Source organism: Ranitomeya variabilis, chromosome 4, assembly GCF_051348905.1.
Source record: "Ranitomeya variabilis isolate aRanVar5 chromosome 4, aRanVar5.hap1, whole genome shotgun sequence".
Taxonomy (NCBI): Eukaryota; Metazoa; Chordata; class Amphibia; order Anura; family Dendrobatidae; genus Ranitomeya; species Ranitomeya variabilis.
In genome coordinates, this window is record NC_135235.1 from 514,352,826 (window position 1) to 514,380,499 (window position 27,674).

The 27,674-nt window shown below is 43.4% G+C and overlaps 1 protein-coding gene across 3 annotated transcripts in view; it reads left to right on the forward strand.

Moving 5' to 3' along the window:
• Positions 1 to 10,760: 10,760 nt before the first annotated feature.
• GHDC (GH3 domain containing) overlaps positions 10,761 to 27,674 on the forward strand; it is a 42,878-nt gene continuing 25,964 nt past the window's right edge. For 2 of the 3 annotated variants that reach the window (XM_077252128.1, XM_077252130.1), the window contains exons 1-7: positions 10,761 to 10,809; positions 17,061 to 17,326; positions 20,293 to 20,489; positions 23,179 to 23,782; positions 23,922 to 24,111; positions 25,329 to 25,400; positions 26,761 to 26,894. In XM_077252128.1, the coding sequence (XP_077108243.1) occupies positions 17,065 to 17,326; positions 20,293 to 20,489; positions 23,179 to 23,782; positions 23,922 to 24,111; positions 25,329 to 25,400; positions 26,761 to 26,894 (1,459 nt within the window). In that variant the 5' untranslated portion in view covers positions 10,761 to 10,809; positions 17,061 to 17,064. Of the gene's footprint in view, positions 10,810 to 16,317; positions 16,454 to 17,060; positions 17,327 to 20,292; positions 20,490 to 23,178; positions 23,783 to 23,921; positions 24,112 to 25,328; positions 25,401 to 26,760; positions 26,895 to 27,674 lie in introns of those variants that run through there. The other variant, XM_077252129.1, reaches the window with a different exon arrangement.

The window sequence follows — 27,674 nt, forward strand, 5'->3', positions numbered from 1 at the left end:
AGATATGTGACAATGGAAAAGAGACCTGCAGCCATCTTGTCTTGTACACGACAACCACATTCTTCATTCCTATAAGAGATGCCTTTTAATCTTTAAACTTTCCCATCAATGCACAAGAAATGGATCCTGCAGTATCAATCGGGTGGTGTATGTCATAGCACCCCTTTCAGTTCTACTGAGAGGCTCAAAATGTCTCTCGTGATGAATAGATGCAAGGTGATTTGTGAAAGAAGAGCTGTTTCTATTTTAGCAGTGCAATACTATTTTCAGATCTCATACTCCTCGGTTTGTCAAACATCTCTACATAGATGACCCCAGAATATTGCCCCCTTAGGCTCAGGCTACATGGCCTGCACAATACAGTGACATCATGGCATTCTCTCAATGCAACCTCATTTTTTTTTTTCTATAGACCAGATTAGTCTTTTGCAAGGTCTAGAAATTTTGCCCTCGACTTTGTTTTTAGGGAAACATTTAGTTTTCCCTGTGGTAATGCCGCTATTTTGCCACTACTTGTGTACTATCATGTAGCACTAACCTTAAAGGGAAGGTTTATCTTTGATGCCAATTTTTTTATTGTTTCAATACATCTAAAATGTAATATTAAGCAACACTGCAGACAAATTACACACGAATAATATACGGCCTAATTATTATTGCCAGCCATCAATTTTTATTTTTTGTTGTTGTTGCCAAATGTGTATTACCAAGAAAAATTGGACTGATGACTATCAGTTTGACTACAGGATCAAACATAAAAACGAAAGAGACAATTTCCATCGTACTTACATTTTTAGGAAACACCTGTCTTTATTTTCCAGATTGCCATTCCAATACAAAAAATAGGTGGACAGGCACATCCAATAATAAAAAATCCTCAAGCTTTATATCTTTAAAAACCCATACAAAAATGATGCGGCACTGTAACACTTTGATGTGTTTCTGGCACCTACTGGGCCTTTAGTGGCACAGTAGATGCCAATAACGAGTCAGTGGTTCCGGTACCACATCATCCTTGTATGGATTTTTAAAGATATGTATTTGGAATAAAGCTTGAGGATTTTTTATTATTGGATGAGCCTGTCCACCTCTTTTATTCATACAGGATCAGACAAGGCTGTTTGTCATCTGGTACTATGCAGACACAATCCACAGTGGTTCTACAAGATTTTTAATTGCCGTTTTAGTTGAGAATATTGTAGATTTATTGGGACAAAAGAAATGTTACAAAGGTGTATATTGCCCTTAATTTAAAGGGGTTGTCCCATAAACGACATTACACCTAACCACAGGGTAGATGATAAGTGCATGATTGCTTGGTGTTCGGATACTAAAGGTACCGTCACACTAAACGATATTGCTAGCAATCCGTGACGTTGCAGCGTCCTGGATAGCGATATCGTTGTGTTTGACACGCAGCAGAGATCAGGATCCTGCTGGGATATCGCTGGTCGTTGATTAAAGTTCAGAACTTTATTTGGTCGTCAGATCGCCGTGTATCATTGTGTTTGACAACAAAAGCAACGATACCAGCGATGTTTTACAATGGTAACCAGGGTAAATATCAGGTTACTAAGCGCAGGGCCGCGCTTAGTAACCCGATGTTTACCCTGGTTACCAGTGTAAAATGTAAAAAAACAAACACTACATACTCACCCTCTGATGTTTGTCACACGTCCCTCGCCGTCCGCTTCCTACACTGACTGAGCACCGGCCAGAAAGTGAAAGTACAGCACAGCGGTGACGTCACCGCTCTGCTGTTAGGGCCGGCGCTCAGTCAGTGCAGGAAGCGGACGCCGGGGGACGCGAAGGTGAGTATGTAGTGTTTGTTATTTTACATTTTACACTGGTAACCAGGGTAAACATCGGGTTACTAAGCGCGGCCCTGCGCTTAGCAACCCGATGTTTACCCTGGTTACCCAGGGACCTCGGCATTGTTGGTCGCTGGAGAGCGGTCTGTGTGACAGCTCTCCAGCGACCAAACAGCGACGCTGCAGCGATCGGCATCGTTGTCTGTATCGCTGCAGCGTCGCTTAGTGTGACGGTACCTTAAGGCACCCACTAATCCTGCAAGATTTATTGATTTAAAGTGCATTTTGTATGAATTAAAGGGGTGTCCCACGAAAAAAGGACTTTAGGTCTCCTGTTCTAGTGATTGGTGGGGTGCCAGCCATTGATAAATCATTTAGCACCTGTCCAATATATTTGTACTGGACCTCACCCTTAATAGATGCTTATACCAAGCTATGACCTAAACTTTGAAAACCTGACTTTTGTGAGGTTGGCAATAAACCAGAGCCAAGCTGACATGTTTCTATAGGTGTGCAAGAATGTGAAAAGTGACGTGGTCTCCATGTACAACTCATTGAATTCTCATTTGCACAAAGTTTTCTAATTCCTCATATTGTTTACACTGACACTGTAGAGATTGGAGATTTTGCACAATCGTGCTCCATGAGATATGGTAGTGGTATATGATTTACTATTTTCTCACTAGCGGTCACTTTTTATACAAAAAAATTCTATTTCCTCAGGACTGGGTGCAGTATGTACTCTCATCATCCTCTGTCTTGTGTTACGTGATGGAGGGCATATTATATAAACAAGGAAACATCATATCAATGGCCTTGCTTGTACAGTGAAGCCTTTGATAGAGGTCCAGTTAGTAAGATAAGTCACTCCCCAGACCTCTAGTAACATGAGTATGAGATTGGGAAAAAAGATCAGCTATTTTTGTAAAACAGCGCCACTCTTGTCTATGGGCCATGACTGCTATTGCAGGTGCGCTCTATGTGATTGTTTGAAGCCCACTTGTAAAACACTGTGCATAAACAAAAGTGGAGCTGTTCCTGGGGATACTCGTATACCTTTCTGCCCCTTTGTAGATATGGGAGTAGAAGCAGGACACTGGTGGTCAGATAATGTATTTTTTATATACAAAATACAGTTACGATCTTGATTTTAGCTACATTTGGATTGTTTTATAAAAAATATCACATTTAAGGCTCCCATACTTATTTTGTGAAAGTCGGTCAAACCTGCTGATTTCAGCGAGACTGGCTGACCATCTGAGGTGTATGAGGGCCTCCTGACTCTCTCAGGCAGATGATGCCTTAGTTTTTAGGGGTGATAAGCTGCTGCCAGAAGTGTCTGCCAGAGGCTTTCTCTGCTCTTTGTGGAAAACTTATGTGTATGTATGAGGGAGTCTGGTGACAGAACTGTCCAGTTGCCAGCTATCTCAGGTGTGGCCAGCTTTAGTTTCCCTGTCTTAGATAGCTATGGATTTAAACAATAGGCGAGAGGTATAGCACCCAACTTAAATTCTTTTATATACCAAAACACAACTGTGACTCTGAAAAAGCCATTTTGCACATTATCATAGATCCCAATACTTGTTATCTATGTTATATAAGAAAAGCCATGCAGAAAAATAAATATATATATATTTTTAATATCTAGAAAATCACATATTACTCTTTCTACTGATAGCATAAAGTAAAATAATATATGCTAGTATCATCATGGTAAATCAGATCTGATGGATCAGTATCCTGGAATACAATCACATACTTCTCATTCTAAAGAATGCTTCAGACGCATACATAGACATAAATGTGGTCACTTAGGGGTGGATTAAGCAGATTGACAGCTGAGGTCATCCATTGACCTGACACTTGTGGTGGGGCCAATGGTGCTCCTAAGCCTATCAGTAGCACCGACTTCTTTCCCCTTCACTTTGCATGAACAATCTGATGCAACCAGGTCAGTTGAGGACGATATGTCTTGACTGCTGCCAAGATGCTTGTCCCCTTATCTCCTCAGCTCTGAGACACGCAGCGCTAGTCGCTAGATATAGAGTGCCATACGACAAACATTTTGGAGTGTGGTTGACATGGAGCACATTCATAGTAACCTACGAAGATAGAACCTGACAGATGGCTGATACATGCTGTCCGGTCCACTAGCAGCATGCATCAGGCACTGACTGTGTGATCTCAGCCAGGTATGTTCAACGACTCTGCGCACTGCAGCGCTTCAGACAGGACAGGCAGGTTCCTGGCAGCTTCTCCCCACCAGCTGCTCTGGATTGACAGGTCTGCCCCCGTCTGTGTATAGGGAGTGACTGGTCACTTACGGGGAGTGGGTAAGGACAAGCCAGGGACCCATCTGCCCAACTAGTTTCCCAAGCAGCCCAGCCCCTGGCATTTTTCTCTGGAAAAAAAAAAAGCGCAGCGTTTCAGAGTCAAACATACTTGACTAAGATCATGCAGCCAGTGCCTGATACATGGTGCTCGTGGATCGGGCAGCATGTATCACCTGTCAGGTTCCCTTTAAGACCAATTTGCCTCTGATTTGAAGGCAGAGACTGGAGCAGTACATTGTGTCTTGGTCAAAACAAAAAAAATTCTATTGTAGTAAATGGAATATTTTGACGTCCGTTTCCAGACTTTAGACTATAATGATGGATGTGTGTGAGCATGGCCTTACTTTTATAAGTCATGTTCCAGTGGGTAAAGGCATTCTCAGATCATTCAAGTCCGTTAAGGACCTGAGTCCTTCAAGTAACTGAGTTTTGTAAGGATGGTAGATAATAGAATTGATAGATATTCCCCAAGCTGTCACTTTTTACCAAAATGTTTGATTACTGTATCGAATTTTTAACGTCCCTGGATTGCTGTTCTATATTGCGAAGGTCTGAGAGCAAGTTTGGTCAGGAAATGCCACCCACTTCTGTCCGTGCCTTTCTTTTGTAAGATTGTTAGGAATCGTGCATTTCTGGACCTCAATTTAAGCTCTCCACATCTCTTCTTGTTTTTTTACCTTCTCAGAATTTTTTTTTATGGCGACACCACTTTCTTCAAAGTTGGCATCTGTTTTCATATTGCTGCCAGGAGGCAGATAATTTGCCCTGTAAGTTCACAATTCGAGCATAGCAGAAATAGCCTCTCACTTCTCTCATATACCATGTTTTTTGTTTTTTAAGCTACTGTGTATATGTATATATTTTAGTTATAGGATCAGCAAATGGCAAGAAAGGTTTTTTTAATCATTACTAGTTCAATCTGTTAAATGTTTCCTTTGTGACTAAGGGTTTTTTGTGTTCTTTCCTAGAATTCAGTGCTCAAAAGAAAAAAAAAAATACTGGCCTTCAAAAAGATTGATAGAAATACACCAAAAATCTTAGTAGTCCATGCCATAGTTTGACTATAGTGTAATTGTCCATATATTCTGGAAATTTTCATGAAGTCTAAACAAGGCCTAGTCAAGGGCTTCTTATATTTGGATAGCATTTCTCTTGTATTCAAAAAATGCTGACCTCTGTTAGGCTATGTTCACACAGAGTTTTCTTGGGGATGTTTCTTGGAGTGGATACTCCAAAAAAAGCCACAAAGTCTAAAAAAAAAACACTAGGAAAAAACTCTTCCCATTCATTTCAATATTGATTTGGTTTTCTGTTCACTTATACAGCATTTTGAATTTCCTCTGCATCCGCTGTTAATTTGACACATCCAGTCAGACAGCTGCAAAAAAAAATAATTAAAGCTTAAACTTCTTCAGGAAAAGAAAAATTCTCTGAAAAAGATTGTTTTATAAAGCATCAAGGACAACAAAAACGTTCTGCACATAGCCTTAAGGTATACAGATGTAGAGGTGGTCCTCCATTTGGGCCACACTTCTTTCGCCCATAGTACAAAGTTGCCTCAAAGAGCGCCTATTCCTTCTGGAGCATTATACGCACAGCCCATTGATTTCAGTTGCCGCTGTGTAGTACGTCATTTCTCCTGCGGTGTCGCTGTAGGAGAAAGGAACACTCCCTGGCGGTAACAGCAGTTTGTGGGATCAGTTAATTGCAAAGGGATCCTTTGGAATTGGTAGGGGTTGTCCAAACTGGATGACCCCAATAAACTCTTTAGCTATGTAAGAATTGTATTCTCACGGTTCTACTGTTGTATAAAAACCTCATAATATTGAATAGATCTCAGACAAACTAATAATATATAATGAACCGCACTCAGGACAGATGTATAGTGTGTACATACAAACCTTTTTAGATACAACTCTCCAGATACGACACAAATGTTTTTCTGAATGTTGGATTTTTATGTAATGTTACCGAGGAGAGAAATAACTACGGTATTTACACACAAACTAGATGACAAAGCCAATCTCAGCGAACCTATTTAGTTTTACGACCTGCCACCGATTCCTTAACGTGGTTGGGTGTGCCTTAAAGAAGCAGAAAGTGACTCCCTTAATATGGTAGATACATTTCTGGCCATATCTTTTCTATTTATTTCATTTTTAAATTCTCATGGAAAGGAGAGGTATTTCTGTATTAGTACACAATGGGTTTATTGGGAAATACCGCTGCTCCATCCACATTACTATCAATTAGCTACTTATTAGCCATAGGTTGGTCAAAACTTAGTACAGTATGTTGATTTTTTTTTTTTTTCGTCATTTAATAGGAGGTCGATCGTGTCAATTCAACCTCCGACTTACACCCTAATTATTACGTAGGGAGTATTTCTTGGGTTTTCTTTACTTTTTTTCTCTTGAATGTTTGAAAGGTATCTGCTTCCTAAAATCTGTTATGTTTGCCTGCTCCTTGCTGTTAAGTGTCTTTCCCTGTTCTATAGTTACTCTTTTATTCAGCAAATTACATTGTGTTATGTGCATCTGTGACTTATTTTGGAAATAAAAATGTATTTTCCATTATAAAATTAAAAATTGGTTACATTTTTTGTTGTCCTCAAATGGAGTGCTGTGTATTTTTATTTCCGTTCACAAGCTTATATCTCATGCAATTTTCTAGAATTTCAGCATTCATGTATATGGGAGTCTCCTCATCAGACTAATGACCACACAAGGTAGAAGACTTCTAGACCGAGAATTGTTGAGAAAAATGAACTTTTCGGCACTATGTCCAATTTCCATTTTACACGTGTGTACGCTATCCTTGTGTTTCACAGATAGACCTAGTACCCATTAATCTATGGCGCTGTTCATTTGGCCCTGTTAATTTTGCAGACTAAGGCCGGGATCACACATGCGAGATATATGGCCGAGTCTCACCTGTTAATACCCAGCATTTCCAGCGTCACTCAGGAGCGGAGCGTGCGGCTGCATGTATTCCTATGCTCCACACGGAAAAAAAATTCCTTCCCGACTCCGCATACAGCAATCAGACTAGTTCCCTGGATCAACGCCCTATTTTGTCAGAGAGAAAAAAAATTACTCTTCATTAAGATGGCGGCACCTGTGCAGTAGCATCTATCGTAATTAGTGATGAGCGTATATACTCGTTACTCGAGATTTCCCGAGCACGCTTGGGTGTCCTCCGAGTATTTTTTTAGTGTCCAGAGATTTAGGCTATGTGCACATGTTGCGGATTTTGCTGCGGATCTGCAGCTGTGGGTCCGCAGCAGCTTTCCATGCGTTTACAGTACAATGTAAACCTATGGAAAACGCAATCCGCAGTGCCCATGCTGCGGAAAAAATCGCGCGGAAACGCTGCAGGTTACATTCCGCAGCATGTCCATTCTTTGTGTGGATTCCGCAGCGGTTTATACCTGCTCCACAATAGGAATCCGCAAGTGTAAAACCGCAGGTGGAATCCCCACAAAATCCGCGGTAAATCCGCAAGTAAAATGCAGTGCCTTTTACCTGCGGATTTCTCAAATCCGCTGCGGAAAAATCCGCAGAGCTCAAAACTCCGTGTGCACATACCCTTAGTTTTCATCGCCGCAGCTGAATCATTTACAGCTATTACCCTGGCTAAGTACATGCGGGGGTTGCCTGGTTGCTAGGGAGCCCCCACATGTAATCAAGCTGGCTAATAGCTGTAAATCATCCAGCTGCAGCGAAGAAAAGTAAATCTCCGAGCACTAAAAAATACTCGGAGGACACCTGAGCGTGCTCGAGAAATCTTGAGTAACAAGTATATTCGCTCATCAGTAATCGTAACTTGATAGATGCTACTGTGCAGGTGCTGCCACTGGCACCATTTTGCTAGAGAAGGATAAAAAATTAAGCTCCATCAAGATGGCGCCTGCGCAGTAGCCTGCCTGATGATTGTGAATTTTCTTAGTTTTTTTTTTTTTTTTTTTAAATTATATTCAGTATGTAAACTAGGAGGCAGGTCAGTGAAGGATCAGTGACCAGTCAGAATCCATACACATAAATACCTAATCAGAGAACCACATGAAGACCCCCACAGGCCGCCCTGCAGCTGAGGGAAAGGAAATCCACACCAACATTGTCAGACAAAAACCAAGTTAAGGTCATTTAAAGGCACAACAATATCTGCTCTAGACAAAAGGCACAATGACTGATGAATTGTGGCCTGAATGTTCATTTTCTGACCACTGAGGTACATTAAACACAGAAATCCTCCTACTAAGTTACCAGAAAATCTCCTCTCCTAGGCCCCCATACACAGTATAGTTGAAAGTGCTGGTCCTCTTTTCGACAATATGTTGATGATTTTATAAAAAAAAACCAACTTGTGGATTACTTGCCCTCGCCAGGTCCAACACGATCTTCCCCACCGCCCCGGTCTCTGACTTGCCATATGCACCACAGCAGCTCATATGCTGTGTATGTCTATAGGGCTCCATACAACTGGCTTAGGCCAAAATCATGTCTTTGTGCCATATGAAGGTCTGGCAGATGCCATGGGCTGTACTCCTGTCTGGCTCTAGTATGGGAACTCATTATTTACACGTTTTCCCATATTTAGAAGTTCCCCATTATCTATAGGATATGCGATCCCCCCCACTGATCAGCCAGTTCTGACCACCACCCCTGTGATCCCTGGCCAGCTCTCACCAGCAGTACTATAGACTACGACAGGAGCGCACTCCTGGACGGTGCACCGCTGCACCTTTTACAATGGGGCTCTGTAGATCCCAGAGCTTTCTTTTGATCGTTGAGGTTCCAACAGTCGGAGCCTCATCAGTAATTTAGCCCCAATCTAATGGGGGGAAGGGCATGAGTTAATATTTTGGGAATAAGCCTTAAGGGTATGTGCACACGTTGCGGATCCGAAGCAATTTTTGCGGTGCAAAAACGCTGCAGATCCACGATTTACAGTACAATGTAAATCAATGAGAAAAAAAAAAAGCTGTGCACACGTTGCGGAAAATCCGGTGCGGAAACGCTGCGGATTAAAAGAAGTAGCATGTCACTTCTTTTTTGCGGATCTGCAGCATTTTTGCACCCATTCCATTATAGAAATCCGCAGGGGTAAAAAATGCAGCAAAACTGCACAAAAAACGCTGCGGATCCGCACAAAAAATGCGACAAATCCGCAGCTGCGTTTTCTGCCAGGAGAGGCAGAAACCGCACCAGAAATTCCTAAGGCTAATCTGCAACGTGTGCACATAGCTTTAGGCTATGTTCACACGCTGCGGTTTTTGCTGCGGATCCGCAGACGTTTTCCATGCAGGGTACAGTACAATGCTACCCTATGGAAAATCAAATCCGCTGTTCCCACGTTCCTTTTTTCCGCTGGAAAATCCGCGCTGATTTTCTGCGGAAAAAAAGAAGTAGCATGTCACTTCTTTCTGCGGATTCCGCAACTGGTTTCCACCTGCACCAATAGGAAAGTGCAGTTGGAAAACCGCAGTGGAATCTGCAGGAGAATCCGCACAAAAAACCGCAGGGAAATTAGCACTGCGGGATTTCCAAATCAGGACCTGAAAAATCTGCAGAAAAAAAAGGATGGTGTGAACAAGCCCTTAAAGTGACTGAGCTGCAATCCCAGATTCAGCCTATTGGCAGGAGTGGCGCTGTTTATGGAAAAACAGACAAGGCAACAAATGATCACTATGAGTTTTGCTGGAAAAGATTGTCATTTGCACATAATGTAAGTGGCTTATCACTGTCATTGTAGAAGACCTAGAAAATACTGAGACTATGGCTACTTTCACACTTCCGTCGGCCCAACGGACGTTGTGAAATAACGGCAAGACGTGGGCAGCGGATGCAGTTTTACAACACATCCGCTGCCCATTCTGCAGTCCGGGGAGGAGGGGGCGGAGTTTTGGCCGCACATGAGCGGTCGAAAATGGCGGACTTGACGCACAAAAAAGCGTTACATGGAATGTTTTTTGTGCTGACGGTCCGCCAAAACAATGGTGGCAATCCGTCGCTAATACAAGGCTATGGGAAAAAACGCATCCTGCAAGCACATTTGCAGGATCCGTTTTTTTCCCAAAACGACGGATTGCGACGTACGTCACACGACGCTAGTGTGAAAGTAGCCTAACGCTCCTGACTGATGGAACAACTTCCCCTTGGTCCTTAGCGGTTTACACCTGGAAACATGGCTGTAAACTTTGCTCTTTTCCGCCTGAATTATTCCCCTTTATTATTTCTCTGCCATTTTCTTTTCTCCCGACGTCATCGCTGTTTACTTGTTAGTAGCTGACAGGCGAGGACACCTAGTGGCCATAATGGGAAATACAATAAAACCAGCTCTGCTACAGTTTTCACATATATACTACTGTTAAAAAAGCCTACAGTTACTGAGCGCTGCTAAGAATATAGATACCCGCAGCTCTGGAAGCTTCATTTAAAATAGCACTTAGTTTCAGCGAAGTAAACAGCTGCTTCCTGATCTGCCAGCAACCAACATGGCGCCTCATTTCTGTTTACGAAGCCTAGCCTACAGGAGGGCACCTTGCCATCAACAATCATGGCTTCTTGTGTAACATGTCATCCTAACAGTCATTGGCTGCAGGCTGAAGCACGTGATTAGAAGGGGCGGGTTTTTCCCCGTCTTCTCAATATTTGAACCCGGAAGTAAGTGATTCTTAGTGTGCCCAATGTGCCGGGGTGTGTGGGATGCTGGAGGGTGGGACGCCTGACTGCTGGCATCAGCAGTGTTAGGTCGCAGCCATTGGGGAACGTACCACGGTGTCGCTCTGCAGTGAATTGTGATGAAAACTACATTTTACAGAAACATTGCGAATGTAGGGAGTGCGCCCCTCACAGCCCGCCCTGTTGGAGGTCCCCACATTCTGGGGGTCACATTTGGTTGTTGGCATAATGCGCCAGGCGTGGACATAGTGCCATGTGTGTAGGTGCGGGCGGCTCGGGTCTTCGTCACGTTCCATGTACTGGATGGAATAAATATTACATTGGAGGGTTACACACAGCGGTGGCACATATGGGGCCTGGTTTACATTTCAATAACGTTTAAAAAAAAGTTATATATACTAGCTATTAACTCGGGAGGTGGGTCTGTGTCCCTCCCTGTGTCTCTTCCTCTCTGTCTCTTCTCTTTCTGTCTCCTCTCTGTAGCTCTTCTCTGTCTCCTCTGTGTCTCTTCACTCTCTTTCTGTCTCCTCTTTGTGTCTCTTCTTCCTCTCTGTCTCTTCTCTTTCTGTCTCCGCTCTCTGTCTCTTTTTCTCTCTGTCTCTTCTCTCTGTGTCTCCTCTCTCTTTCTGTCTCCTCTTTCTGTGTCTCTTCTTTCTCTCTGTTTCTTCTCTTTCTGTCTCCTCTCTGTCTCTTCTCTCTCTTTCTGTGTCTCTTCTTCCTCTCTGTCTCTTCTCTTTCTGTCTCCGCTCTGTCTCTTTTTCTCTCTGTCTCTCCTCTCTGTGTCTCCTCTCTCTTTCTGTCTCCTCTTTCTGTGTCTCTTCTTTCTCTCTGTCTCTTCTCTCTCTGTCTTTTCTCTTTCTGTGTGTGTCTCTGTGTCCTCTTTCTGTGTCTCCGTCTCCTCACTCTTCTCACTGTGTCTCTCCTCTCTGTCTCTTTCTCTCTGTGTCTCCTCAGTCTTTTCTCTTTCTGTGTCTCCCTCTGTCTCTTTCTCTGTGTGTCTTTTCTCTTTCTGTCTGTCATTCTGTGTGTCTCTTCTTTCTCCCTGTCTCCTCTGTGTCTCTTTCTCCCTGTCTCTTCTCTTTCTGTCTCTTCTTTCTCTGTGTCTCTTCTCTCTGTCTTTTCTCTTTTTGTGTCTCGCTCTCTGTGTCTCGCTCTCTGTGTGTCTCTTCTCTTTCTGTCTCTGTCATTCTGTGTGTGTGTCTCTTCTTTCTCTCTGTCTCCTCTATGTCTCCTCTCGCTCTGTGTCTCCTCTCTTTCTGTCTCCTCTTTCTGTGTCTCTTCTTTCTCTCTGTCTCTTCTCTCTCTGTCTTTTCTCTTTCTGTGTGTGTCTCTGTGTCTCTTCTCTTTCTGTGTCTGTGTCCTCACTCTTCTCACTCTGTGTCTCTCCTCTCTGTCTCTTCTCTTTCTCTCTGTGTCTCCTCAGTCTTTTCTCTTTCTGTGTCTCGCTCTCTGTCTCTTTCTCTGTGTGTCTCTTCTATTTCTGTGTCTCTGTCTCTCTGTGTGTCTCTTCTTTCTCTGTCTCCTCTGTCTCTCTCTCTGTCTCCTCTTTCTGTGTCTCTTCTTTCTCTCTGTGTCTCTTCTCTCTGTCTTTTCTCTTTCTGTGTCTCGCTGTGTCTCTTTGTGTGTCTCTTCTCTTTCTGTGTCTCTGTCATTCTGTGTGTGTGTGTGTCTCTTTCTCTCTGTCTCCTCTCTGTGTCTCTCTGTGTCTTGTCTCTCTGTCTCCTCTCTCTCTCTGTCACTTCTCTCTCTGTGTCTCCTCTCTCTCAATTTAAATGAGCTTTATTGGCAGGACTAAGTACATGTTGGCGTGGCCAAAGCAAATGGTAAAAATAGGGGGACGGGGTAGAGAGGCATATAGAGGTCCAGGATATATCAGGCTCCTTTTAGAGGATAGGGGCATGTCCAGGGTGGGGTATAGGAGTCCATGACATATCAGTCTCCTCTTAGTCTGTGGCAGGCACTGACATATTCCGGTGCTATGGCCACTGCACTTTCCTCTTCCCCCAGTATTATCTGCAGTTTCTCTTCCTCCGCCATGGAGGTGAAGTATGGGAGGAGATCAGACAGAGATCAGACAGCCTCTTGAAGTTAGTGTCCCTCACTGCGGAGTATTTGGGGCACCTCAGCAGGAAGTGGGCCTAGTCTTCCTTGACCTCCTGAGGGCACTACTGGCAGAATCTGCTCTCTCGGGGCTTGTACTTCTGTCGGTGCCGCCCAGATCCGATGAGTAGCCTGTGGGCTGTCAGTTTGTACCGGCTCAGGATCTGTCTCTCTTTGGGTTTTTCTAGTTTCTCTAGATACGGGGCCAGTTTGTTCTCCCTCTGTAGGTTCTGGTATATCGTAAGTTTCTGGGATTTCTTTATATCGTTCATCCAGATGCTGAGATATTCCTTTTTGACTTCATGTACCATCTTGCGGATTTCACCTTTTTTCAGGCCATGTAGGTTGATGGCTTGGTCAGACTGGCTTTGGGTACTTTTTGTTGGGAGCCTTCCTGGTGTAGGAAGGCTTTGTGATGATAGGAGCTGGGACTGCTACTTTGTAGATGAGCCTTGAATGACAGCACCTTCTTCTGGATTGGGAGGTGTAGTGGGAATCTGCCCAGCTCTGCTCGGCAGGCGCTGTTTGATGTGCTCTGATGGACTGGAGAAGATGCTTGCAGAACTCTAGGTGGAATATTTCAGTCGGCCTAGCATCCCAGTTTGGGTTTGAAACTGGGCCCCAGATCTCACTGCCATACAGAAGGATTGGGGCAATGATGGAGTCAAAGATTTTTAGCCAGACGGTTACTGGTTCCTTGAGATGGTACAGACGCCTTCTAATGGCATAGAAGGCTTTGGATGCCTTGTCTTTTAGTAACTTTATGGCTTGCTTGAAGCTCCCTGACTGGCTGAGTTCTAGGCCCAGGTAGGTGTACCTGTTGGTTTCTGTAAGTGGACGTTGTCTATCATAAAGGTAGTGTGAAGGAAGCCCTGTTCCTCCCACGTCACCAATCCGTGTAGTGTGAAGGAAGCCCTGTTCCTCCCACGTCACCAATCCGTGAAGTCACTACACAGGCACAGCTCTCCAGCGCCCCCTTTGTCTCTCAGGTCAGTAAGGGAACTGCACCTAGAGCAAATGGCCGCCGGGGAGACTGCCCTGTTACCCACGCTGGGTATTCTAAGATTCGCAATCAGAGTAAAAGGATCAGCCCAAAATTAATTTATGATTTAATTGCCTTAAGGCCGCACTAGGTAATTACAAGAAATATACAGTCAAAATATATCAAGAGTTACAGTCAGAGTAAAATATAACAATCATAAGACAAGGCTTAGAGGTATAAAGCTGGAGGTCAATTTACCTGGTTGAAGGTCGCTTGTGGAAGCCGGGGGGCTCAGCATTCCGCAGGTCCAAGACTTAGTTGCCGGGCAGCCCCCAGAAAGCGTGTGCTTGCTCCCCTCTGGCTGGCTTATACCCTGTTCCTTAGTTCCTTAGTCATCTTCCTCTGTTCTGACCCACTCTCCAAGTGTCCCAGCTCTTAACCCTGCTGTGTCCCTCCCCCTGTAGGTGGGTGGGCTTAGCAATCTCCACCCCTCTGCCTCCCTGCAAGATTTATTCCAATATCTAATAAATGGGATAACTTCTCTCAGTATGATCGGATCAGTAAACGGGCAGTACCAGCGCATGTGGTTTGTTCTGCCGGTCGTACAGGGATCAAACCTGGACCCATTCGGTCGCTGTGGGAGGCTGATCTCTATATCTCGGGTTTCAGAGCTCCCACGGGCCCGGGAGTCGCACTGTCAGAGGCACAATTTCTTTAGGGCGAGGGGGATATTTTTTATGAGCCGGTACCTCGAACGATGCTTCCATAATTCACGATTCCATGTTGGAGACGGTTCAACTGGATGGCCATAATAGATGTGTATCCTGTGGCCACTTGACATGCGTGCTTTAATTAAGCCCCTCAGGCACCTCTATGTCCCCTGCTGGTGTGGCTTCCTCACTCATGCTTTGAAATGCCAACTGCCTGCATGGTTCTCTGCCCATTACCATACTAAAAGGAACTTTATTCATTAGAAAAGGTGGGGGCCAGGAGCACTCCTCTCTGCAGACCTGTGAGCAGGAGACAGAATGGAGTCACGCCAATCTCTGTTAGTATGCCCGTCCAAGATAGCGGCTGTTCCCTCATCACAGGTAGGATGGCCAGTAGATTTCTGCTTTCTTTTCTTTAACACCATGATATTAGTTTTATTCTGGTTGTTTGGCAGTGCCCATGTGCTGCTGAAGGTCTCTAGGATTTTCAGATGATCTTGGAGGCCTTTCTCAGTTGGTGATAACAGCACGAGGTCATCCGCATACAGCAGAAATTTCACCTGGGTGTCATGGAGGGTGAGTCCTGGTGCTGAGGAGGACTCTAGGGCCACCGCCAGCTCATTGATGTAGATGTTAAAGAGTGTTGGACTGAGGCTGCAGCCCTGTCTCACTCCTCGACTCTGTTGGAAATAGGCTGTCCTCCTTCCGTTGACCCTTACGCTGCAACTGTTCTCAGTGTAGGAGCTTCGGATGACATCATATGTTTTGCCTCATATTCCACTCCCCAGCAGTTTTAGGAATAGTCCTGGGTGCCACACTGAGTTGAAGGCCTTCTTGAAGTCCACAAAACAAGCATATATCTTCCCATTCTCTGTATTGTGGACGTGGCTCTTGATGAGGCTGTGCAGAGTGTAGATGTGATCAGTGGTGCAGTGGTTTGGCATGAACCCTGCTTGGCTCTTGCTGAGGACATTGTGCTCGATGAGGAAGGTGAGGATCCTCTTGTTCAGGATGCAGTTGAAGAGTTTACCCAGGTTGCTGCTGACACATATATCCCGGTAGTTTGCTGGGTTGTACTTGTCCCCGTTTTTGTGTATAGGGGTTATGAGGCCTTGGTTCCAGTTTTCGGGGACGCAGCCAGCCTGCAGTACAATAAATAAATAGTTTTGTTATCACAACCTGGATGTCTGGAGGGCTGTATTTCAGCATTTCTGGGAGGATCCCACCTGGACCGCTGGCTTTTTTTACCTTTTATCTGTGTGATTCTTTCTGTTATTTCTGACAGTGTGATTGGTGTATCTCTCAGTCTTCTCTCTCTGTGTCTTCTCTCTCTCTGTGTCTTCTCTCTCTCTCTCTCTCTGTGTCTCTTCCCTGTGTGTCTTCTCACTCTCTCTGTGTGTTTCTTTTCTCTCTGTGTCTCATCTCTGTCTCTTCTCTCTCTCTGTGTCTTCTCTCTCTCTCTGTGTCTCTTCCCTGTGTGTCTTCTCTCTCTTGTGTGTCTCTTTTCTCTCTGTGTCTCCTCTTTTTGTTTCTTCTCTCTCTGTGTCTCTTCTCTCTGTCTGTCTCTCTTCTCTCTCTCTTGCTCTCTGTCTCTCTTCCCTCTGTCTCTCTTCCCTGTCTCTTCTCTCTCTCTTTGTGTCTCTCTTTGTGTCTCTTCTCTTTCTCTCTCTCTGTGTGTCTCTTCTCTCTCTCTCTCCTCTCTCTTTCTCTGTGTCTGTGTGTGTGTGTGTCTCTGTCTCTCTCCCGGTGAAGTTGCTGCTGCTCCAACCGATGTCCTGGCACGCGCTGACTCCTGCACATGCATCGGAGCTTCGGACAGAAGGACACATTTCTGGTTATATTATAGATATTATTTTTTATATTTTTCATTGTTTATTACAACTTAGCATGCTTCTGATGCTTAAAAATAAACATCATATAGATGACAATGCAAATGAAAACTTGTCCATTTTTATTTTTTTATTTTTTTCAAAATATCAAAATCAGATTATTTTTTTTCTACAATCGTGTTAACACAGCCTTGTAGACACCTAATACTGTGCTGGTGTCACCATTGCTGCATTGACATGCCACCTACGAGAGCTCAGGACCCTGGCTGTAGTAGGTGTGGAATTCCTACCAACGGCATAAATCCACAGTCACACTATCAATGTTTGGTCAGTATTTTACCTCAGTATCTGTAATCCAAAACCAGAAGTGGAACAATCCAAGGAATCCACGTCACCACTTCTGCATTTATCACCCATTCCTGGTTTTGTCTTACAAATACTGAGGTAAAATATTGACCAAATACTGAACATGTGCACAGGGCCTAATGTGGGCTTTCACTTTTTAAATTTTTTTTCCAACAAATCCGAGGCTCGCCTCTTCACAGGATATCAGTTTCAGGATGTGAAGTCTCCCATGTACATTTCCATGACTAAGACAGTTTTACTTTTTAGGACAATGTATCTCTTGCTAATTACCGCGATGACCTGTGTGAGTCTCCTTCTATTTCTCCTATATCACGGTAAGAGAGTAAATCGATGGATGTCTGACCTGACGTCCCGGTGGGGACTAACGTCTCTGTCCAGGGAGAAACACAGAGAGAACCTGGAGCGGGACACTTGTAATGCTCGGGATATACAGGAGAAACTGCTTTTGGAAACCTTAGAAAAGCATCAAAACACGGAGTATGGTGTCAAGTACAATTTCCAAAACTTACGAGGTAAGTACAGTCAAAGCCCCAAGATATTCCAGCTAACTACTAAGTTGATGGGTATCTGCCATCTTTTCATTTGAGCAACTCCAATCACACTGATTAAAGTAGTCAAATATGTACTATGCTCAGTTATATAGATAATATACTGTATACAGCTGTTGGAATTAAAGGGATATTCCACCTTGCACATTTATGGCATAATGTACAGTAGACAGGCATCACTTCGATGGGATCTGCATCTATCCTGAGAATAGGCTGCATCACTCACCTGCTTTCAGTAAAGAGGTGGTCACAGTTCTCATACAAATCAATAGGAATTTCACCTCTCCAGTGACAGCAGCACGTTCCATGGTCCTATTTCCAACATAGATACAATGATTTCCATTTACTATACATTTATGACTTGTGCTGTGGACATCCATAACAACGAGTTAGGAACATACCTTTAAAGGGAATCTGTCACCCCCGGGACGTATGTGACCTACTAATATGGGCATACAGGTGATAGAAATGTTACCCTAGTCCTACCTGTACGCCACATGTTAATTAGGTCTTGTTGCGGAGAAATGTTATATTCTGTCTTTATGTTAATGATTTCTTCCTGGCTCCGGGGCGTGAGGTGCCCGGGAGAAATCCCTGCCCCCTGTCCTCATTGTAATACTACCCCCTCCCATCAGTGTCAGATATGGCCCCGGAATCCTGCAACTAATCAATTTATGAGCTGCAATATTGCTGTAAGTATTGAAAACACAAGATACTTGGTGTTTTTTAATCAAAGAGCTCCAAAGCCATCCAACCACATCAAGATGTACCTAATTATAGATGGGCCCTAAACACTACTGTCCTACCTCTCCCTGTCCCAAGGTATCTCAAGTTTGGGCACCTCAGTGGTTACCTCTGTTCTTTTGCAGTCCTGGGTTCAAATCCCACCAAGGACAACATCTCCAAGGAGTTTGTATGTTCTCCCTATGTTTGCATGGGTTTCCTCCCACACTCCAAAGACACACTGATAGGGAATTTAGAGTGTGAGCCCCTATGGGGACAGCAATGACGATATCTGTAAGGTGCTGTGGAGTATACAGTAATGGTGCTGTATAAGTAAGCATAAGAATATCAATAAATAATGTTACATCAGGTTGATGGAGGAAACCTAAAGAATGTCATGTCCAGAACTTTTTTGGGGGAAAGTGGGTGAAGCATGACCAAAAGCACTACACTAATACTACCAAGGCCTACAGTACAGACCAAAAGTTTGGACACACCTTCTCATTTAAAGATTTTTCTGTATTTTCATGACTATGAAAATCAAAATTATGAATTAACACATGTGGAATTGTGTACTTAGCAAAAAAGTGTGAAACAACTGAAATTATGTCTTATATTCTAGGTTTTACAAAGTGGCAACCTTTTGCTTTGATGACTGCTTTACACAACACTCTTGGCATTCTTTTGATGAGCTTCAAGAGGTAGTCACCGGGAATGGTTTTCACTTCACAGGTGTGCCCTGTCAGGTTTAATAAGTGGGATTTCTTGCCTTATAAATGGGGTTGGGACCACCAGTTGTGTTGTGCAGAAGTCTGGTGGATACACAGCTGATAGTCCTACTGAATAGACTGTTAGAATTTGTATTATGGCAAGAAAAAAGCAGCTAAGTGAAAAAAAATGAGTGGCCATCATTACTTTAAGAAATTAAGGTCAGTCAGTCTGAAAAATTGGGAAAACTTTGAAAGTGTCCCCAAGTGCAGTTGCAAAAACCATCAAGCGCTACAAAGAAACTGGCTCACATGAGGACTGCCCCAGGAAAGGAAGACCAAGAGTCACCTCTGCTTCTGAGGAAAAGTTTATCCGAGTCACCAGCCTCAGAAATCGCAGGTTAACAGCAGCTCAGATTAGAGACCAGGTCAATGCCACACATAGTTCTAGCAGCAGACACATCTCTACAACAACTGTTAAGAGGAGACTTTGTGCAGCAGGCCTTCATGGTAAAATAGCTGCTAGGAAACCACTGCTAAGGACAGGCAACAAGCAGAAGAGACTTGTTTGGGCTAAATAACACAATGAATGGACATTAGACCAGTGGAAATCTGTGCTTTGGTCTGATGAGTCCAAATTTGAGATCTTTGGTTCCAACTACCATGTCTTTGTGCGCCGCAGAAAAGGTGAACGGATCCACTCTACTTGCATGGTTCCCACCGTGAAGCATGGAGGAGGAGGTGTGATGGTGTGGGGGTGCTTTGCTGGTGACACTGTTGGGGATTTATTCAAAATTGAAGGCATACTAAACCAGCATGGCTACCACAGCATCTTGCAGCGGCATGCTATTCCATCCGGTTTGTGTTTAGTTGGACCATCATTTATTTTTCAACAGGACAATGACCCCAAACACACCTCCAGGCTGTGTAAGGACTATTTGACCGAGAAGGAGAGTGATGGGGTGCTACGCCTGATGACCTGGCCTCCACAGTCACCAGACCTGAACCCAATCGAGATGGTTTGGGTTTGGGGTGAGCTGGACCGCAGAGTGAAGGCAAAAGGGCCAACAAGTGCTAAGCATCTCTGGGAACTCCTTCAAGATTGTTGGAAGACCATTCCCAGTGACTACCTCTTGAAGGTCATCAAGAGAATGCCAAGAGTGTGCAAAACAGTCATCAAAGCAAAAGGTGGCTACTGTGAAGAACCTAGAATATAAGACATCATTTCAGTTGTTTCACACTTTTTTGTTAAGTATATACAGTAATTCCACATGTGTTAATTCATAGTTTTGATGCCTTCAGTGTGAATGTACAATTTTCATAGTCATGAAAATACAGACAAAATCTTTAAATGAGAAGCTGTGTCCAAACTTTTGGTCTGTACTGTACGTCTGAGGCACCAACTGAGGAGGTGACATAGATTTTGTGGGGTTTGAGGTTTTTTATTATTCTTTTATTAATCACATTTGGTAAAACATGGCTGTAATTTCATCTTTGTAGATGTGTCCTCATTTCAGAAGCAGCACCCTCTGACTCAATACACAGATTATAAAGACTATCTACAGCGCACATCACAGGGAGAAGAAAACCTACTGGTTCAGGGAAGACCCTCAGCCTTGGTGGCAACTGCAGGGACTTCTGGAAACCGTTCCATGGTCCCTATCAGTCATAAGAGTGCAGCCGAACGTTTCCATCAGGTATCCTCCGTGCATATTTCTAGCCATGTTTTCTTGTCGTCTGGCTCTGCGACTATATTGGGAAGCTTTGATAGTCTCATATGTGATGTTCTTCTGTAGTGATGGAAAGATGCGGTTACAGAATGTTTTTATTTAATATATTTTGATCAAAAGTCTATTTATAGTAATTTGGTAGTCGTTGGACAAAATAGCAGTAGATAGTCTGTCCCAAAAACAGATATGAAATACTGTTGGTTTGCTCTACAATCCGGTTAGGTGCTGATAGGTCATAATGGATGCATGCTTTATGCAGTCAGGGCATACAGGTTCTTAAAGGTGTTGTCAACTCCTATTTATTAAAAAAAGAAGAAAAAAAAGACATTGCAGACTTGACTACCAATCATCTGCCACTCTTCTTCTGGCACTGTCAGGGGGTCCCCTCTAGTGTCATGCTCCAGAAGGGTCAGATGCAGCTAATCATTGCTATATAGCTCATGACTACTGCAGGTAGTCATTGTCTGCAGCATCTGCATGTCTGGAATAGGATATACAGTATACGAGTGGACAACCCCTTTAAAAGTATGCATTCAGATGACTTTTTTTCAAGGAGGTCTCCATCTACAAGTGCTAAATTAGAATATCATCAAAAAGTTAATTTATTTCAGTTCTTCAATACAAAAAGTGAAACTAATGTATTATATAGAGTCACTACAAACAGAGTGATCTATTTCAAGTGTTTATTTCTGTAATGTTGATGATTATGGCTTAAAAACAATGAAAACCCAAAAGTTATTATCTCAGTAAATTAGAATAATTAACAAAAACAGCTACCTAGGCTTCCTAAGTGTTTAAAAAAGGTACCTTAGTCTGTTTCAGTAGGCTTTTTTTTATTATACTCACCTGCGGGGTGGTCCGGTCTGATGGGCGTCTCTCGTCTTGGTCCAGCGCCTCCCATCTTCTTATGATCCCCGTCGTCCTGCTTGCTTCGTGTGGATGACACTTCCCTTCATCATCCACACAGTCTTCTCGGCTTAGCGCTCCTTCACATGCGTACTTCTCTGCTCTGTCGAGGGCATAGCAAAGTACTGCAGTGGGCATCCGCCAGGGCTCTTTGATCTTTCCCAGCACCTGCGCACTGCAGTACTTTGCTCTGCCCTCAATAGGGCAGAGAAGTGCGCAGGAGCACAGTGCCGAGGAGACATGTCATCCCCACGAAGCAAGCAGGAGGGCAGCATCGCTAGAAGAAGGGAGGCGCCGGACCAAGAAGAGTGACACCCATCGGACCAGACCGCCCTGCAGGTGAGTATAATAAAAGTTATTTTTCTTCTGTTGCAGGTCGGGTTGGGGGCAGATATACAGCATTATAGAATGCTGTATATGAGCCCTGAAAGGCGATGGCCGTATCTCTTATCAGCCAAACCTGGTGACAAGTTCCCTTTAAAAGATTAAGAAAATGCTATTCAAACATTTGGGGGAGATTCACAAGGCGTTGACTGCTGCTGGAGTCATTGCTTCAAGAGCCACCACACACAGACGTATCCAGGACATGGGACAGGTGGGAAAGGTCAGAGAGGCCCATCACCTGCGCACTGCAGTACTATGCTCTGCCCTCAACAGGTCAGACAAAGTACGCCTGCACTGGAGCCGCAGCAAGAAGACAAGAAAAGGACGTCGGCGTATGAATAGGGGGACCGCGACTCCCATCGGACCCGAACAGAACTGGGACCGCCCCTGGGTGAGTATAAATATAACCTGTTTTTCTTATCTTTCAGGATACATCGGGGGGCTTATCTACAGCATTACAGAATGCTGTAGATAAGCCCCTGATGCCGGTGGCCTTAGTTTATAGGCCATTTTCGGGGTGACAGATTCCCTTTAAAGCACTTCATGCTTCCCTCTGCCGACAAACTTTTTGGAGATGGAAATTTCATTCTCCAGCAGGACTTGGCACCTGTCCATGCTGCCAAAAATACCAATACCTGGTTTAAAAACAACAGTATCACTGTGTTTGATTGGTCAGCAAACTCTCCTGACCTTAACCACATAGAGAGTCTATGGGGTATTGTCAAGAGGAAGATGACAGACACCAGACCCAACAATGCAGACGAGCTGAAAGCTGCTATCAAAGCAACCTGGGCTTCCATAACACCTCAGCAGTGCCACAGGCTGATCGCCTCCGTGCCACGCCGCATTGATGCTGTAATAGATGCAAAAGGAGCCCCGACCGATACATTTCAGTAGGCCAACATTTTGGATTTTAAAATCATTTTTCAAGCTGGTGTTATAAAGTATTAAAATTTACTGAGATAATGACTTGAGTTTTCATTGGCTGTAAGCCATAATCATCAACATTAACAGAAATAAACACTTGAAATAGATCACTCTGTTTGTAATGACTCTATATAATATGAGTTTCCCTTTTTGTATTGAAGAACTGAAACAAATTAACTTTTTGGTGATATTCTAATTTAGTGAGAAGCACCTGTATATTGTGTACCTGTTCCCGGCGTGCTTGCCTCCTGTTTCATTGTCAGGTCTCTTTAGTACAGGCCACTTTTTTAACTTAGTAGATTCTGTAAATAATATTATGGAGCCCTCAAAGTTAATCCTAAAACTCAGATGTTAAAGTACTTGTTGAAAATCTGCCATACTTTGTTACATAGTCACTACTTTCAGTGTGTCCTTTCTAATCTGGTGTCTCATATCCTAGGGTACAGCTGTATATCTGGAAATCATTAATAACACCTTCCCCGGAGCTTTGGAAAAAGGGTTTAAGTTCACATTTCCACCCACTGCCGGCCACTCTGATGCTGGGATTCCCATTATTCCATGTCCTTCTACCTTCTCCTCAAGTTTTCTGAAGGACTTTTCCTGTCCTCCAGTACCGGTCCATCCCACCATGTCTTACCATGAGATACTTTATACTAAGCTGCTCTTCTCGCTCAGGGACCCAGATATAAATATGCTTGAAGCCAACTTTTTCTGGCTCCTTCGTTATATGTTCTCCATTTTGGAGGATTCTTGGGAGTCTCTGGTTACTGATATTCAGAAAGGACGCCTGAGTACAGAACTCAAAGTTCCTCTAGAGATCAGAAAGCAAATAGAAGACATGCTTGTCCCTGATGCACTCCGAGCTTCAGAGCTGCGCTCTCAATTCCAAAAAGGATTTCATGGGATTGTGAAGAGATTATGGCCCAAGTTACAGGTGATCCTAGCCATGGAAAGTGGAGGCAGTGACTTGGATCATCAGATTCTTCAGGACAGAGTATGTCAGGGGATTCCAGTTTATTCACCGATGTATTGTACCGCAGAAGGTATTGGATTCACGTTCACCTGCTACTTCTCATCTATCCTAATGTACAGTATTTTTAATGTTTTATTGTCTGATTCTCTGTTCATTTATTATTTTTTTTCTAGTATTGTGTCACTGTACTAATATCTCTTCTTTGTAAGGTCTAAGTGGAGTAAACATTTGGCCTATAGAAGATGTCCCACGGTACGTCCTGTGCCCCCGATCTGTATTCTTTGAGTTCATACCTGTGGACATTAGTGATCAGGAGCAGCCTATAACATTGTGTATACAAGATGTGAGTGCAGACAACGCCTATGAGTTGGTTATAACAAACAGAAATGGACTGTACAGGTGAGTACGCGGCTTTCAACATCCTTTGTTGAATTAAGACCTTCAAGCTTGTTTAGCAAATTGCACGTCTTAAGAATTGTACCTCTACACAATTTTCTGTGGACATCTGCAAAGTCTTCTGTGTTGATAGTAGGTCACTTTCTTAATGCAAGTCTGAGACTCCGAACGAGGCTTACATTAAGAAAGGAGCATTCGACGTGTCGTCCATAATCTTTGCCATTGAAGGCTGCTGAGGGACATGCCAGATCACTTGCCTCCTCAATCAGTGGTCGTGTTTATGACAAGAACATGGAGTAGTTGGCGGACTGGCTACTGACTCGTAAGTGTCACTGATCTGCTGATAACTGTATGTTAATATATGGCGTATAATGTGTATGAAAATAAACTCAAAGACTTATTCCCAAAATAACGAGTTATCCCCTATCCATCAGATAGGGGATAATTTGCTTATAACTGTGGCCCGACTGCTGGGTCTCTGGGAATCCTGAGAATGGGACTGTCCAGTCTTGACTGGACTGGATTGGCACATGCTTGGCCTTAGATCCATTTGTTCTTAACTGGACTTTGGACTTAAGGAAAAAGCTGAGCACGACGCTCCATTATTTCCGGTAGTCTCACAGACAGTGAATGGGAGCGGAGGCTGAGCATTGGTATCTCTGTGCCATTCTTTCTCAACTGCACTGACAGAGATAGACGAGTCAAGCACTTGGCTTTGTCCCAATGTCCCATAGGCGATGAACAGAGCAGATGTTTGCATGCTCAATCTCCAATCCATTCTTGGCATCGATGGGGTTCGTAGTTGGACCACCAGCGATCATTTCATTTTCCTGTCCTATTGGTATCCCTGTCTGATGGATATCTTATTATTGTGGTACAATTACTTTGATTCAAATCTGTGTGCTAGCTATAGATTTCTGCAGCAGATCCTCTTGTAAAGTACAAGTGTGAACATAGCACAATATGGCCGTCTGCCTCTTATAATTACATTTCTTGGAAATGCTCTCTGGAAATCTAAAACGTGTCCATAATGTGCCTGGTAACAATGGTACTGTTAGTCCTGTATCCCAGCTGTGAGGAGGGTTAGCGAAGCGGCGTGTTTTTACATCTCGTTCATTTTATTCATACTGTGTCCGTGTGTAGAAAATATCTGTTATTTCTACTTGTTTCCTTTTTTCTTCTTCCTGTGACTACGATGATCGTGGTTATCTGTATTTTAGGTACCGGCTTGGAGATGTTGTACAGGTTACTGGGTTCCATAATCAGAGCCCTATAGTGACATTTCTCTACAGGTACGTTTTAAAGGATTGGATTTTAGTATTTGCTTCTAGCAAATGAGTTTCGCACATGTATCAGTTAAAATTGATATAAAAAGTTGAGATTTTGGATGACTGTTCACATTAAAAGAAAAGTTAGGTAAGGTAGGTAATTTCCTGTTGATTTGACCTATGAAATGATGACCATTTTAGGTATTTCCCACCATGTGACACACCAAATCATTGCCCGAATACTCATACTGACAGATTGTGTGGCCTGTCGGGCTTATCCTATAAATTTCAACATTGAGAATGCTTTCATTTAAACTTCTCATCCTATTAAGCTAGTTTGCTTTGTTGTGGCAGCGACATTGACGTCAGGCAATGCGGCCATATTATTACAGAACAACAGGTTATCAGTTTCTTGGAGGCTAATGTCACTGCTGCTCCGCGATAACTCAGTAGTACAAGTGAAAATACAAAAAAGTCTCTAGTTTCATCAGGGAAATCTGCTTCTTTCTCCTCTTATGAGCCACCACTCCTCCTTCTTAGCCTCCTGAACCCCATGCTCACTCATACATCAGTTGTGCTATAGATAAGTCTGACTGCCAGCTCACTGAGGTAACCGAGCACAGCTGCCTATTGAAATCCATGGAGAGGGTAGGGAAAAGATAGAAGGTTCAGCAGCATGAGAGAGCCAGAAAGCAGACCTTTCTAGTAAGTGTTTATCTCACCTGGGACCTGCATTCACATACTGGGCCTTTAACGACAGTAAATTGGAGATAGAGCCCGCAGAGGGGAAACCTGGTAAAGATTGCAGGGTACAAGCCATACAATAGCCAGAAATTTTGTTATTCCTCATTTACACACAAAGGACAGCTTATTTGGAAAACTCATCTAAAATGGCAGCTACCTATTTAAAGTTTCAGCCAATACGGCCGGTCTCCATGTTGTCACTTTCACAAAAATGACTGTTACAAGAAAATGAAAAATGCCAATATTTTAGTAAAAGAAACAGAATTACTAAAGTTTTGGCTACTGCTCTGTCAGATTTACATTTTCATCAGAACATGGGAAGATGCTCAATATGACGTTAGTCTAACATCTTGCTGTATACACAGGGACCATAATGGAATCATTTGATACAATAAAAAAAAAATCTGCCATTTATGTCTTTGCCTAAGATGTCCTCCTCACATGCACTGACTAATTAGGCCCCTGATATTGCACGAAGGACATCTGAGCCCTCCTGGCACTCCTTACCGGGTGACTCTATCATTCCTGTGCCTTTGCCCCCTGTCAGTCGCCCAGCCCTGTCTAACTTCAGTGTAAAATTATCTTATTTACTGTCTGTTATTGCGACCATAAAATACATTAACATTTTTTTTTTATGTAGGAAAAGCCAAACGCTAAATGTGCGCGGAGAGCGGATTTCAGAACGTGACTTCTATAAGACTCTCCGCAGCACAGTGAATATGTGGTCCGGGGCCTCTCTTCTCAACTACTGCTGCTTGGAGAGCACCGTTCTGGGTAGGTGGTCCTACCATCATATACGTATGTCTTATACATGTTCAAAGCGAATTAATCAGATGTAAATGAGTAAAATCCCCAAAATCTAGAAATTTGAATGGAGACTTTTTAGCCATTGAAAAATTCTATTAATTTGTACTATCCAGAGAAATGCCACCTGCATAAAACTGTCTTCACCTTTATATATAGTTGATATTGGATTTCTTGTCTTCTTCCTCTCTGAAGAGGCAATTTGCATATTTAATTTCCCAGAGGAGCGTACATGATGTATATAAATCTCCTCATCGTGACATGCCAGGCTTGGCTTGTCACTCTCCACAAGGAGAAACGTTACCACTTAGATCCCAAATTTATAGAAAAAATGCTTTCTGAACAAGTACACAAAGCACCCTTAAAGGGGTTATCCATGAAGAACACCTCTGTCCATATGCCCTATTAAAACTTATGGAAATCTTAGGCTCTTTCTGTAGAGGACAACCGTGTATTACATCGTTTTCCATTGAATCCAATGGACTCTGTATAATACTACGCGTCTCCAGCAACTTTTCCCAGGAATAACCGCTTAGTGCCAGGGTCTCTGACAGCCACACAAGATGGGGTATTCCCACCTTACACATAGCCAGAGGAAATGCCTAAATGTCTGGAAGGAGCAGGTACCGCCTCATGTCTCGGCTATTATCTCCAGAATGGGAGCCATGACCTTCTTTCCCCGGTGAGGTGGGTGCCACCTCTCAGGTGATATATTAGTTTTAAATGGATCCCAACTAATTCTGAAGGACC